This window comes from Musca domestica, unplaced genomic scaffold (assembly GCF_030504385.1).
Source record: "Musca domestica strain aabys unplaced genomic scaffold, Musca_domestica.polishedcontigs.V.1.1 30, whole genome shotgun sequence".
NCBI lineage: Eukaryota > Metazoa > Arthropoda > Insecta > Diptera > Muscidae > Musca > Musca domestica.
In genome coordinates, this window is record NW_026712300.1 from 10,351,403 (window position 1) to 10,367,081 (window position 15,679).

General features: G+C 38.8%; 3 protein-coding genes across 10 annotated transcripts in view; 2 read left to right on the forward strand and 1 right to left on the reverse strand.

Annotated features, from left to right (window-relative positions):
- LOC105262572 (uncharacterized) overlaps window positions 1-15,679 on the forward strand; it is a 736,506-nt gene that overhangs the window by 649,899 nt on the left and 70,928 nt on the right. The window lies entirely within an intron of this gene.
- Window positions 1,001-2,355, forward strand: LOC131803464 (uncharacterized). Its single transcript, XM_059124825.1, has 2 exons — window positions 1,001-1,259; window positions 1,334-2,355. Exons 1-2 carry the CDS (start codon window positions 1,013-1,015, stop codon window positions 1,429-1,431), a joined length of 345 nt encoding a protein of 114 aa, XP_058980808.1. The 5' UTR covers window positions 1,001-1,012; the 3' UTR covers window positions 1,432-2,355.
- Window positions 1,457-15,353, reverse strand: LOC131803504 (uncharacterized). Its single transcript, XM_059124854.1, has 3 exons — window positions 14,326-15,353; window positions 4,092-4,967; window positions 1,457-1,517 (listed from the first exon to the last, which is right to left on the reverse strand). Exons 2-3 carry the CDS (start codon window positions 4,961-4,963, stop codon window positions 1,457-1,459), a joined length of 933 nt encoding a protein of 310 aa, XP_058980837.1. The 5' UTR covers window positions 4,964-4,967; window positions 14,326-15,353.

Sequence of the window (15,679 nt, forward strand, 5' to 3'; positions counted from 1 at the left end):
TACGTAAGGAACATATTTTAGAAATAAAATTAGAATTGAATCAACAACCAAACCTTTCGGTTGGTTTTCTTTTCTCGCTCTTTTACAAGGCCCGACACGAAATGGTCAATATTGACCCATTCCTTCGTAACCTACTCCATAGAGGGTCGACAATTTGAATAATCATAACAGAAGTCAAAATATAATTAAATAATCGAACCTTGGTTGAAGGTATACATCTGTCAAATCGACTGACATTTTCTAACTTGTTTTTTTTTTTAATTTTGAATTTGTTTTTTTAGAACCACAAAACACTTTTATATAAAAAGTTGAATGCATAAAAACGAAAGGAGTAGCGAAGCGCGCCGGGTTATGCTAGTCCCGTATATATAACGGTACTTCCCGATATTCGGTACTTTGATAATTGTAGCCACATTTTTCAATGGAGTTGTCTGATCGTCCTTCCGAGTGGTACTAAACTCGACCCGGCCAAACTCAACTTGGTTTTACTTGTTTATTTTTATAAATATTGACACTTAACATATATTTATCCGTTGAGGCATTTTTAAATGTAAGACCATAGGGGCATTTTAAAAATAGCCGAAGGGATTAATTAAATAAAAAAGCCATTAAGGCAAAAACAAAGCAAAAAAGCCACAGGGGCAAAATAAATAAAAAAGCCATAATGGCAAAATAAAATAAAAAACCATAGGGGCAAAAACAAAGTGAAAAGAGGACAACAAAAGTGCCAATAAAATAGGAAAATGTACAATTTTGAAAAGAGGACATTAAAAGTCCCAATTAAACAAGAAATAAATTAAAAAAATAATAATAAATAAATGAAACAAAGCCAAGAAAGCAGGAAAAAAAGGAAGAAGCAAATATACAAAAAAAAACCATATATATATATATATATATATATATATATATATATATATATATATATATATATATATATATATATATATATATATATATATATATATATATATATATATATATATATATATATATATATATTAAAAATCAAAAAATGAAAAAGGAGTTCCAAAATCAAAAGTTCCAAGAAGAGGATCGAGAAAATGCAACAGCGTCAGGAGGTATTGAGCTCGAAAAGCCTGGCATCCTGACAGCAACAATGCTACAACAGTTTCGGGCGTTCCAGAAGGTGGTGCTGCAGCAGCAGCAGGAGCAAATGATGTCGATTATGGAAGACATTGAGCAGATGTTCCTAATGCAGCGATCCAGCAAAATAAAAAAGACACGGAACAAGAGGAAAGGTAAGTCGTCGAAGTTGAGAGAGATGAACAAGTGGAAAATTTAAGAATAACATGATGCCGTTCAACTAAAGCAGATTCCCTGCTTAGAAGTAAGTATTGTGAAATTGTTCCCGCCGGCAAGTCCTCATTTCGAGGAACGGAAAGAAGAACAAGAATCCGCCCTGAGCAATGAAGCACTCGGTGAAGAACGAATGGATTCACGTACAGAAGGCTCCAACATGTTCGGCGGATGCGGGGAAGATGAGTACGACAACGTTTCTAAAGGAAAAGAATGGATCGACGAAGTAGGAAAATCAGAACAAAGCTCTTTGGTTCCGCCTCCTGGAGGGTATTGCCTTGAAGAAATCAAGAGCAAACCAACAATGGCCGTGAGAATGGAAGATAACGAATCGGAGCTTACAATAAAGCCAACGGCAATCATTTGCTACGTGGGTGATGACGGTCTGCAGCGATGGACTACTAATTCGGCAGCATGGAAAATGAAGCCGGCAGATAAAGGTGGTGGTATCGGCAAGAGAGGCTGGATTAAACATTGGAGTCGTTTCCTGGAAGCGGTTAGCTGATATTATTTCAACATATATAGATAGTTACGCATAAATTTTCTTTTCAAATCTTTCATATCTTTATATTTAAATATTCCATATTATCCATTTGTTAACTTTATAAAAAATACAGTCCATTATAAACATGCACATTTAAGCCGCCCGAGAGAATGTACAAAATACTTTGTACATACTTTTGAGTGCGGTTGAGGCGCTTGGAAAAACTAGCAATAAACAATAAATATTCAAAAATTACATATTTCCCAGCCGCCATAAAATACCACATGTGAACAATTCGGTGATCTTGTGTGCTGACGCATACGATAATGTGTCAGATAATAAATGTTATAACCCACATGTCCATATATCGATGCGCTCAGTAGATGCACAAGACCACATGAATGAAATGACAAACAGCCCTGCAATGTTCTCCATTCAATATTAGAATAGATAAGAATAATTGTGTGGCTGCGATTAGGTTAAGTTAGATTAGTTTCAGTAGTACGTAAGGAACATATTTTAGAAATAAAATTAGAATTGAATCAACAACCAAACCTTTCGGTTGGTTTTCTTTTCTCGCTCTTTTACAAGGCCCGACACGAAATGGTCAATATTGACCCATTCCTTCGTAACCTACTCCATAGAGGGTCGACAATTTGAATAATCATAACAGAAGTCAAAATATAATTAAATAATCGAACCTTGGTTGAAGGTATACATCTGTCAAATCGACTGACATTTTCTAACTTGTTTTTTTTTTTTAATTTTGAATTTGTTTTTTTAGAACCACAAAACACTTTTATATAAAAAGTTGAATGCATAAAAACGAAAGGAGTAGCGAAGCGCGCCGGGTTATGCTAGTCCCGTATATATAACGGTACTTCCCGATATTCGGTACTTTGATAATTGTAGCCACATTTTTCAATGGAGTTGTCTGATCGTCCTTCCGAGTGGTACTAAACTCGACCCGGCCAAACTCAACTTGGTTTTACTTGTTTATTTTTATAAATATTGACACTTAACATATATTTTTGTATTTTTCTGTTTTAAATTCGGTTGGAGAGTCGCATGTCTAAAACTTTTTCATCTATACAAACATTTTGAAAATATTGCCTTTTTATACCCTCCACCATACTATGGAGGGTATATTAATTTGGTTTTACTTGTTTATTTTTATAAATATTGACACTTAACATATATTTTTGTATTTTTCTGTTTTAAATTCGGTTGGGGAGTCGCTTGTCTAAAACTTTTTCATCTATACAAACATTTTGAAAATATTGCCTTTTTATACCCTCCACCATACTATGGAGGGTATATTAATTTTGTCATTCCGTTTGTAACTCCTCGAAATACTCATGTCAGACCCAACAAAGTATATATATTCTTGATCAGCGTAAAATTCTAAGATGATTTAGCCATGTCCTTCTGTCTGTCTGTCCGTCCGTCTTTTGATAATTTTGCGACATTATTCACCGGAATTGTTTCAAATTTGTCATTTGAAGTTCGTAATGGATACTACAGCCTAAGATAGAAAATAATCTATGTAGGTCCACGTCTTCGTATAGCCCCTATATAATGGTACCCCCCGATATTCGGTATTTTGATGATTTTAGCGACATTATTTACCGGAATCATTTCAAAGTTGGCATTTGAAATTCGTAATAGATGCTGCAGCCTTAAAGAGAAAATGGGCCATGTAGGTCCACATCTTCGTATAGCCCCCATATACCGTACCCCCCGATATTCGGTATTTTGATGATTTTAGCGACATTATTTACCGGGATTATTTCAAATTTCGCATGTGAAGTTCTTAGTGGATACTTCAGGTCCACGTCTTCGTATAGCGCACATATAACGGTACCCCCTATATTCGGTGTTTTGATGATTTTAGCTACATTATAAACATATTTTTCTTCAAGTTTCGCATTTAAATATTGTAATAATTTATGACAAAAGTTGCCTATGCAGGTCCACGTCGTCGTATAGGCATTCGGTATTTTTAAGATTTTAATAGAATTTTTAACGGATTTTATTTTTATACCCTCCACCATACTATGGAGGGTATATTAATTTTGTCATTCCGTTTGTAACTGATGTCAGACCCAACAAAGTATATATATTCTTGATCAGCGTAAAATTCTAAGACGAGTTAGCCATGTCCGTCTCTCTGTCTGTGTGTCTGTCTGTCTGTCCGTCTGTCTGTTGTAATCACGCTATCGTAAATGGGCCATGTAGGTGCAAGTTATCATATAACCAAACTGAATGACCCGATGACTGGTAAACCAACTGCCCAAAAACGGTACTTTGGGCAGTTGGTAACCCATTCCTGGCATACACCCCCTCCGAAATTACTTTCGGGTAGATATCGACGCCTATGACGATATCTATTCCCGATGACTGGTAAAATTTCGGATCAGCCAAGAAAAGATGGGGGAAATTTTTTTTGAAGTCGTCGGGCAGGGATTCGGCTGGCGTCTTTGTGGTGATCCGATTATCCACGCGAAAGGTGCCCTCGATTTTCACTTTGGAGTCAAATCTTGAGAACAGAGTCAATTGGCACACTGTCTCCTCTCTTAATGTCAAGGAGTTGACTTTAATTTTCTCCACAAAGCTCCTCGACACACGGCTTACTGGAGAGGCGGAATCCAACAAACATCGCGCCACATTCTTTGCATCTATCCTTACCAGGACGGTGGGTAGCAAAATGGTCCGATTTTGCTGGATCAGGGATGTGAGAGATCCCTTCGGGTTATGCGAAGTTGCTGAGGACGAAGAAGGCCTGTTTGGTACTCGCCGAGCTTTAGAGGTTGATGGTCGCGGTGAAACCGACCTAGATTCCGATCGGGACTTAGGAGATGGTGGAAGGATTTGGGCCCGCAGCTTTGGATCCACGTGGAGCAGTGTGTGGTGGTACTTGTGACAGTGGCGACAGCCGGTGTCACTGAAACACGAACCATGGGAATGGTCCAGGGCCAAACAATTCACGCAATATTTGTGCTTGCGCACCACTTCGAACCGTTCCGTCATGTCCATATCCAGGAACTTATGGCACCGACGTAAGGAATGGGGACGCTGACAGAGCCGGCACAAGAATTTCCCATTTTGGTATGGGGCTTTGTTGTGGTTGCGCTGACCTTTGGGGGCGGAATGTTTGGGCATGGTTCTAAATAGAATGCGGACAAAAGGACAGAGAAGGGAAAGAAGAAAATATGAATTTAGTGGCTTGGAAGGACGACAAGCTTAGTGATAGGGCGTGTAATAACCCCTTTTTGAGTTATAATATCTGCAACACGGATATTATGATCGGAACCTTGATAAGTCTTGCAAACTCGACCAAGGCGCCAGGAATTTGGCCGAAGATTATCATCATAAATTGCGACCAGTGTGTTTTCTTCAATGTCCTTCTCACATGTTTGCCATTTATAACGCTTTTGGAGTTCTCGGAGATATTCAGTCTTCCAACGAGCACAGAAACTCTGATGGATTGCTTTTAGTCGCTGCCACCTGTTGATTAATGAAATTGGACTGTCTTCTAGGTGTGGATCAACAGGGACTAAAATAGGCGTGCCTATTAGAAAGTGGCCAGGAGTTAATGCGGCAAAATCTGTTGGCTCAGAGGAAATAGGAGAGAGAGGACGAGAATTCAAACAGGCTTCAATTCTGGTCAGAAGCGTTAGAAATTCTTCGAACGTAAACTTGAATGAGCCGGCAAACTTTTTGAAATGGGTTTTGAAACTTTTAACCCCGGCTTCCCAGAGCCCTCCCATATGAGGAGCCCCAGGCGGAATGAAGTGCCAGCTAAGATTTTGCACGGAATAATTAGAGATAACAGCGGAACGAGAAGCTTGAATAAACTCTTTCGCCAGGACTTTGGACGCTCCCACAAACGTTGTACCATTATCGGAATAAAGATGTGCAGGACATCCTCGTCTAGAGACGAATCTATGAAATGCTGCCAAGAAGGTGGAAGTGGAAAGATCGGACGTTGCTTCGAGATGTATTGCTTTAGTGGAAAAACATACGAACACACATACGTATCCCTTTGTTATACGGCATGAGCGTCCGCAATAAGTTTTAATATCGAAGGGACCAGCAAAATCTAGTCCAGTGCGATAAAATGCACGAGTAAGCTCTGTACGTTCAGGAGGAAGAGCAGCCATTATCTGTTTCTGACAGCGCTTCTTATACAGGATACAAGGCTTGCATTTATGGATAGAAGCTTTAATGAGGTTCTTGACTTTAGGAATCCAATACTGGGATCTTATTACTCGAAGAACTAATTGATTTCCTCCATGTATAGTGATTTTATGAACAAAATCAACATAAAGCCGAGCAAATTTGCAGCTGTATGGAAGGATGATTGGGCGTTTCTCCTCGTATGGAATACTTGGAGAAGAATCTAATCGCCCACAGGAACGGATTACACCATCGGAGTCTAGGAATGGATTTAGACTTAAAATGGAACTTGATGGTGAAACTTGCTGCTTGCAGGATAATGCCTTGTACTCATTAGGAAAATGAAATTTCTGATACCATTTGATCAGTAGATTTCGCGCCACAAGTATTTCAGAACTGGAAACAAGTAGAGTATTCTCGATGAAATTAGCGCGAAGTCGTGGATGTGTTCGGCGGAAGAATCGATGAATATACGCAAACACTCTAAGCGAACGTGGATAGGAAGAAAAGTTTTCAAGAATATCGGCGGAATCTTCGAAGTATGAAAAGTGAACCTTCAGGGGTTTACGTTCCACACACGTTTCTTGAATATGAACACGGTCTGGCCATCGGTTTGTGGATTCCCGAAGCCAAGAAGGTCCGAACCACCAGAGATCATTTTGAACGATGTCTTGAGGTGACAGACCGCGACTTGCCAAATCAGCAGGATTTGATTCGGACGAAACGTGATGGAATTTGGAAGGGTCTACCACTTGAATGATAGTGGAAACTCTGTTGGCTACGAATGTTAACCAATGACATGGCGGTTTGGAAAGCCAGGAAAGAACTATTGTGGAGTCTGACCAGCAGAATACGGAGTTGTACAAAATACTTTGTACATACTTTTGAGTGCGGTTGAGGCGCTGGGAAAAACTAGCAATAAACAATCAATATTCAAAAATTACATATTTCCCAGCCGCCATAAAATACCACATGTGAACAATTCGGTGATCTTGTGCGCTGACGCATACGATAATGTGCCAGATAATAAAGGTTATGACCCGCACAGATATCGATGCGCTCAGTAGATGCACAAGACCACTTGAATGAGATGTCAAGCAGCCCTGCAATGTTCTCCATTCAGTATTAGAATAGATAAGAATAATTGTGTGGCTGCGACTAGGTTAAGTTAGATTAGTTTCAGTAGTACGTAAGAAACATATTCCTTAAATAAAATTAGAATTGAATCAACAACCAAACCATTCGGTTGGTTTTCTCTTCTCACTCATTGGTGCTTCGAGCCGGATCCAAAATAGAACTGAATCTACAGCCAAACCGTTCGGTCGTGTTTCTCTTCTCATTCATTGGTCCTTCGAATAATAAAGAATCGACGACCTAAAATTAAATTGGTTTGAGTTATCCCCCACCAGTGGTAAGAAACTCAAAATAACCAAAAAAGAAGTAGCTATTTTTCAAAAAAGAGGAGAACAGCTACAAGACAAAAGTCTGCTGAGACATTTTAAAAAATAGTCGAAGGGATTAAAGTATTTGAAAAAGCCATAGTGCAAAAATAAAAAATGCCATAGAGGCAGAATTAAAAAAAAATAAAAAAAAAAAACATATTACAAAAAAGACCCGAAGGGCAAAAATTACAAAACACGCCATAGGGGCAAAACCAAAAAAAAACTAATTAAAAAAAAAAGAGATAAGAAGACAACAAAGTCCCAAATAAAAGAAAAACATACAATTTTGAAAAGAGGACATCAAAGTCCCAACTGGAAAAAAAGCAAAAAATAGAAAAAAGCCAAGAAGGCAATATAAAAAAGTTTTTAAAAGAGGACAAACATTTAAATAAAAAATTAATAAAAAAATGGAAGAAAATATCACCACTTTGGCAGACTATTTCCAGCTATTAACGTCGACGTCAGCCTTTGAAAAGGTGAAACACGTCGCGGCATGGAAGGTACTGGTAGAAAACACATATTACCAGTTACGACGGTACTTGAGGGTACACCAAAAATATCTTCCAACCCTTATGAAGACATTGTCCTGTGATGTGGATATGTGTATGTTATCAGCAATGAAGCTTTTAGCAACCCGGAGTCGCAATTACACAGGCTTGGACATCGATGAAGAAATCGAAGATTCGATACAAAGGAAGATTACGACAGAGAATTGGAAGATGGTTTGCACGAACAAATGCAAGCCTATGAAAATAATTTACAATCTCTGCAGGGAAAAGCAATCGAATTGCGTTCTCAGCTAATAATCGAAGTGGAAAAAAGTGAAACGATATTGAGAAATGCCAAGGCCCACGAAAAATATCTGCTCGCCAAATCTGAAGAAAACCTGCGGTCCAAAGATGAACAATTCGAAGAAAAACATCGAGTTCAGAATGATCAAGTGCGACATCTAAAAACGAAGTTAAAGAAAGTCAATGAAAAATTGGCTAGCTCGGAAAGAGCACGACGAGTCTTGGAAGCTGAGAAAGATGACCTGTCCAAGCAACTAGCAAGTGTAAGAAAGGGAGATAATGCCGTTAATCTAAAACAGATTCGATGTTTAGAAGGAAATATTGTGAAGTGCTTCCCGCCGGCAAGTTCTCATTTTGAGGAACGGGAAGAAGAAAAACGTTCTGGTGTCGTGTCAGCGCTGACATATAGAAAACCATTTCGGGAGGAACCTCTCAATTTAGTAAAAACCAATCGATGCAATGGCAATGAGGACGACCGTTTTGTAAGAGAAGTAATAAATAGTCTTATTGCAGAAGAGGAAAAAGAAGAAAAGTCGCCACGCACAGAAGGTTCAAAAATTGTCGACGAATGTGGTAAATTAGCAGGAAAAGAATGCATCGATGAAGTAGAAAAAGCCAAAGAAATGTCTCTGGTTCCGGAAGTGTATTACCACCACCACAAACCACCAATAACCTTAAGAAAGGAAGACGACAAAGCAGAGCGTACCATGGAGCCAATGGTAATCCTTTCCGACGTGAATGATGGCTGTCTGCATCGATGGACTATTAATTCGGTAGTATGGAAAATGAAGCCGGCAGATAAAGGTGGTGGTATCGGCAAGAGAGGCTGGATAGGAAAGTGGAGCCGTTTCCTGCAAGCGGTCACCTAGGATAATTTATATAGTATAGTATAATTAGTTTTAAATCTAAATATCTAAATATTTTTTATACAGTCCTGTTCTACACCCATTTAATTTCTAATACAGTCCACTAAAATATACGCATTTAAGCCGCCCGGGAGAATGTACAAAATACTTTGTACATACTTTTGAGTGCGGTTGAGGCGCTGGGAAAAACTAGCAATAAACAATCAATATTCAAAAATTACATATTTCCCAGCCGCCATAAAATACCACATGTGAACAATTCGGTGATCTTGTGCGCTGACGCATACGATAATGTGCCAGATAATAAAGGTTATGACCCGCACAGATATCGATGCGCTCAGTAGATGCACAAGACCACTTGAATGAGATGTCAAGCAGCCCTGCAATGTTCTCCATTCAGTATTAGAATAGATAAGAACAATTGTGTGGCTGCGACTAGGTTAAGTTAGATTAGTTTCAGTAGTACGTAAGAAACATATTCCTTAAATAAAATTAGAATTGAATCAACAACCAAACCATTCGGTTGGTTTTCTCTTCTCAGTCAGAGTAGTTGGGAATATCGAGCGTTGGGAGCAGTACGTCGATCATTTCTGCCAGTAGGACAGCTCCACATAGTTCTAGTCTTGGAATAGACAGTGTCTTCACTGGAGCAACTCTTGTTTTGGAATACACCAGGTGGGTGAATATGGAAGTACCGTTAGCTATTCGCACATATAAAGCGGCTGCGTAAGCTTTTTCAGAAGCATCGCAGAATCCATGAAACTGAACTTCAGCAAACTCGATCAATACTTGAATAGCCGGATTGAAACCTTTTCCACTGGTGCAAGGTGGCTGGACTTATGACTTCGTCCCAACCAGTACCATCGGACCAAATCTGCTGCATTATTATTTTTGCCACGACAATACATGGCGAAAGCCAGCCAGCAGGATCAAATAATTTGGAGATCTGAGAAAGAATCTCCCTTTTTGTGTAGGAACACGAAGATGGAAAAGGCGTTGTCGAAAAGAAAAATGAATCTGAACGAGCGTTCCAACGAATTCCTAGCGTTTTTGCTGTGCTACAGTCGTCGAAGTTTAGGAAATCACACAACAAATGATCTTTTGGAAGATCCGCTAGAATATCCATTGAGTTCGCTGTCCATTTTCGAAGGGAGAAGCCAGCTGATGCTAGAGCGGTTTTAAGCTCATTTCTGGATTGAAGAGCATCGGAAATTGAATGTGCACCGGAAAGTACATCATCCACGTACATATAATTACGAATTATCATGCTAGCCTTTGGATGGCTACTTTGGACGTCATCAGCTAGTCGAAGCAGAGTGCGGATAGCTAAATACGGAGCACAATTGACACCAAATGTGACAGTTTGTAGCTCAAAATCTTGAATGATATCACCTGGGTGGTTGCGGAAGACTATTCTTTGGAATGGAGTATGATCAGAATGAACTAGGATCTGACGGTACATTTTCTGGATATCAGCGTTGAACACATATCGGAAAAATCGCCATTTGAGAATCAACGTGGTCAAGTCATTCTGCAATACTGGACCAGTATGCAAAAGATCGTTGAGACTTCGACCATTAGAAGAAGCAGAAGATGCATTAAAAACCACTCGAACTTTAGTGGTCGAACTTTCTGGCTTAAAAACTGCGTGGTGAGGCATGTAGTAATGGAAGGAATCATTGTTACAGCTCGGAGCTTGAATTGAATTCATGTGATTTAGTTGTATGTACTCGTCTAGAACCTGGTCATACTCTTTCTTCAACTTTGGATTTCGGATTAAGCGATTCTCATTACGAAGGAACTGTGAGAGAGCGCTTGGGCGGGATTGTCCAAAACGAATTGTATCTGGAAATCCATCCTTGAAAGGAAGGCGAACAATATACCTGCCATCTTCATTTCTTGATGTAGTTGACATGAATAGACGCTCGCAAAGTTCATCGGATTCGGAATAAAATCTTTTCCTTGGAAGATTCTCCACCTCCCAGAAACGACTAATTTCTTTATCAAGAGAAATCTCGCAGAAATTGGAGATCACTATGGATGATGGAGACGGAGTGGATGTAGGTATTGGACCCGTGAGGATCCATCCAAATATGGTCTCTTGGCCGATTAAAGAATCACAGAGATTAGGCTTTAGTCCGGATCTCATGATTTCCGGAATGAAATCACCGCCTATCAACAGATCAATATTGGAGCTCTTGTAGAAATGTGGATCAGCAAGATTGATATTCGGAAGCAGAGAAAATAGTGAAGGAGGCAAGGTATGCGACGGAAGGTTTCCAGATAAATGTGGAACTACAAATGCCTGGACCGAGACACGTACGGAATTATCAAATCTTGAACATAGATTTAAGGAACATGATTTTCGAACGGAAGCAGCAGTGGTATTATTAAGGCCGGAAATCTGCACATTCGTACGCTGGTATGGCAGTTTTAATTTATTGAAAAATCTTTCGGAGATAAAGGTTCCCTGAGATCCAGAATCAAGCAGAACACGTGCTGGATAAGAGACTCCCAGGTGTAGCACATTTACTAACGCAGTCCCCAATAAAACTCCCCTTGAACTTGCAGAGAAGCAAGATTGAATGACTCCGTTCCCAGAACTAGTGGACTGTGAGGAATTAGGAGTGAATGGAACAGAGTTGGAGTTCAAAGTGGAATTACTGTTGGAGGTGGAAGGAAGAGTGGGTGAATGGACATGAACATGAAGCATTGTGTTGTGTCTCTTTTGGCACTCAAAGCAATTGTTTTTGCTAGTACAATTTCGTACGTGATGCGTTTTCGAGAAACAATTGAGGCACAGACCTTGTTTCTTTACCTCGGATGTGCGCTGCCTTATGTCCATGGCAATGAACTTTGGACACTTCCGAATGATATGTGAAGAATTCGCACACAATGGACATTTCGGAACCGAAACTTTAGTCTGGAATGAACTGCATTTTGAACCTTTTGAATGTGAAATGGATTTCGCTTTACTTTCATCAGACTTTGGATGGTTACGCATCTCGGAAACGGACTCAAGTGTACGATACCGATTGGTGAGAAAGGAGTCAAGGTCTACCCACTTTGGAATAGCTGTTTTATCAGATAAACCTTGTTCCCACAGGGTCAGAGTTGAGTCTGGAAGACGATTGGAACAGAGAAATACAAATATCGGATCCCAACTTCTGACATCGATCTCGTACATTGCAAGTGTATCAATACAGGAGTTGATATCACGTTGCATTGACTTAATGGCACTAGCTGATTCGGATTTTAAAAACGGAAGATTGAATAAAACTTTCAGCTGACCATTCACAAGAATGCGCTTATTTTCGAAACGGGAACATAGGTTCTGCCACGCTAGCTGGAAACCTTGATTAGTCAAGGGAGCTCTTTGGACTATATCACGTGCTTCACCTTTAGTCTTCTGGGTCAAATGGAATAAGCGCTCAACTGGACTGAGCCTGGAATTTTTGATGTACACGGCCGTGAACATGTCTCGGAATGTTGGCCATGACATGTAATCTCCATCAAAGACTTCGGTGTCGCATGGTGGAATGTTAAAAGAATAACTTGAACTATGATCGGGATGGATAACAGAGGTAGGACTTTGGAATGGTAATGATTGCGGAGAAGTTGTGGGTTCTTTTGGAGCTGCTTGAGACTGAAAATCCTCCAGAAGCTGAGTCAACTTGGCTAAACATGTACAATAGGTCACGTACGTACTGTTGTACTTAGCTTTGAAGGTCTCCAACTCAGAAGCAGTATCTTCATCACCATCTTCCTCATCCCCTTCATTTTCCCGATCGATCATGAATCGCTCGAATGAGGATTTCACATTTTCCCATAGGGACTTAAATTCGGAAATATGAATTTTTATTAATTGGGATGACGTTAGAGGAATATTATCATCGCTGACACCTGCATTAAATGCGACTAGGTGATCTGCGTTACGAATAAAGGAATCCAACGACATAATTTCTCAGAAATCGAAGAAAGATCTGAAACAAGTTGATATTCTCTATGCCCTTTAAGGAAAAAATTAAGTATTTGCAGCCCTTTCAAGAATATAGAGTAGGAAAATATGAAATATATCTGCTTAAATATGGCGAAAATCAGAAAAGTTCGGCAAAATTCGGAGAAAAATGGAAAATTTGTATCTACTTTCTATTTGAAAAGCGACCTCCAGCGGCGATAGGAAGTACTAAAAACCAAAACAAGCGAAAAAACTTTGAAAGTATTTTGAAATAACCCAAATCGAATGTCCTTTCGCAAGAAAATTGGGAAATTGTGAATAAACGTAAACTTTCAAGAATATTTTTCAATGTCACGAGCGACCTCTGGCGGAAACAGGATGTACTATTAATAGACCAGGGCTAATTTTTTTCTCGAATATATGGACAGTATATCAAAAAGTCACAAAAAAGTTTAAAAATTTTCCGAAAAAATGTGAAAATTAATTATTTCACAGCTACCTTCTTATATAAAGGGCGACACCTAGCGGCAAAATATGCACTAAATACCAAGAGGAACAAAGGTGGTTGAATAGTCCAACCGGTATATGTGCGAATAATATATAAAATAATATGTGTCGCAAACTATGAAAAGTGCGACCATATAAACGGAACGACGGTAGGGTGCACGTACAAGCGAAGAGAACACCAACAGAAAAATAACCGATCACTGTTGAGTGGAATGACACAACAGAGCGCTGCTTGTGTTGGCTGAGCGAACGAACGACTCAACAACAAGTGGAAATATGAGTGACTGTATGTAGGTATTGATGTTGTTGAAGAGATTCAGCGAGGGTTCTCTTACAACAACAACAATAATAATGAAAAAAAACAAACAGCGATGGATAATAGAAAAAATGCAATATTTTCGCGGCAAAACGAAAAGGAAAAAAATGAGAAGAAAACACACTGTCGCGAGTTAAGAAATAGGCGAATAAGAAAATTAAATAGGAATTTATATTATTGAAAATTGAAATAATAAATGAAATATCTCTTCACTTTATTTATTAAAATCTTAGAAAAATATGGAGAATTATGGGAATATTTAATATTGGATTTGAAATTATTCGAAATTATACTGAAAAAATTAATAATTTTCGAAATCTAATTAGAAACACTGTGCGTTAGATAGAAAAGAAAAAATCAAATTGCCGACGGCAAAACACACTTTGACTAACGCACTCAAGTTTAATGTGTTTCTTTTTTTTATGCACTATTGACGTTCACTGGATAATATAAGCACAAACTTACCTTGATTTTAGATGAAAAATGGAAATTAAAACAGCAATAAAATCCGGTTCGAACAGGACCAAATGAAAATGCCAAAATTGTGGGTATTTTCCTAGAAAATGCTGGATTGTTATTCTGCTGTTTGTGGACAGAAAAATATTCCTTGGAGTAGAAATATTTTCCTCTCGGTTTGGGATTGAAAAAATGGAAGAAAAAGAAATAAAACAATGGAATAAGTTTGATGTTGGGGAAAAGAACAATTATGGTTCTTTATTTAGAATTCAAATTGCAAAATTTGAACGGCGCTTACCAATAACAACAGTTGTGATTGTAGGTTGGTTTACAAGTGATTTTATTGAGGAAAAAGGAAAATTGAAAAGCCACAGATAGGACACAAACGGACATTTTGAGTAATTGAGCGACACAAACAAAAGCAAAGCTTGTGGATCGACTCGAAATTTAGGAAATAGAATTAGGGTTGCCAGATCGAAGAATTTCGTATTTACACAAACCATAGGGGCAAAAACAAAGTGAAAAGAGGACAACAAAAGTCCCAAAAAAATAAGAAAATATACAATTTGAAAAGAGGACATTAAAAGTCCCAATTAAAAAAGAAATAAATTAAAAAAATAATAACAAATAAATGAAAAAAAGCCAAGAAGGCAGAAAAAAACGAAGAAGCAAAATATACAAAAATATATATATATATATATATTTTTAAAATCAAAAAATGAAAAAGGAGTTTCAAAATCAAAGGTTCCAAGAAGAGGATCGAGAAAATGCAACAGCGTCAGGAGGTATTGAGCTCGAAAAGCCTGGCATCCTGACAGCAACAATGCTGCAACAGTTTCGGGCGTTCCAGAAGGTGATGCTGCAGCAGCAGCAGGAGCAAATGAAGTCGATTATGGAAGAAATTGAGCAGATGTTCCTAATGCAGCGATCCAGCAAAAGTAAAAAAGACACGGAACAAGAGGAAAGGTAAGTCGTCGAAGTTGAGAGAGATGACCTGTGTAAACAAGTGGAAAATGTAAGAATAGAACATGATGTCGTTCAACTAAGGCAGATTCCCTGCTTAGAAGTAAGTATTGTGAAATTGTTCCCGCCGGCAAGTCTTCATTTCGAGGAACGGAAAGAAGAACTAGAATCCGCCCTGAGCAATGAAGCACTCGGTGAAGAACGAATGGATTCACGTACAGAAGGCTCCAACATGTTCGGCGGATGCGGGGAAGATGAGTACGACAACGTTTCTAAAGGAAAAGAATGGATCGACGAAGTAGGAAAATCAGAACAAAGCTCTTTGGTTCCGCCTCCTGGAGGGTATTGCCTTGAAGAAATCAAGAGCAAACCAACAATGGCCGTGAGAATGGAAGATAAC

Bases quoted from the DNA above. Each gene is read 5' to 3' on its own strand.
- LOC131803464 (XM_059124825.1), top strand. From the start codon at position 1,013: ATGAAAAAGGAGTTCCAAAATCAAAAGTTCCAAGAAGAGGATCGAGAA. The intron at 1,260-1,333 runs GTAAGTCGTCGA...CAACTAAAGCAG, and splicing joins GACACGGAACAAGAGGAAAG to ATTCCCTGCTTAGAAGTAAG.
- LOC131803504 (XM_059124854.1), bottom strand. From the start codon at position 4,963: ATGCCCAAACATTCCGCCCCCAAAGGTCAGCGCAACCACAACAAAGCC. The intron at 1,518-4,091 runs GTTGGTTTACCA...CTTTTCCTTTAG, and splicing joins CAAAGTACCGTTTTTGGGCA to AAACGTTGTCGTACTCATCT.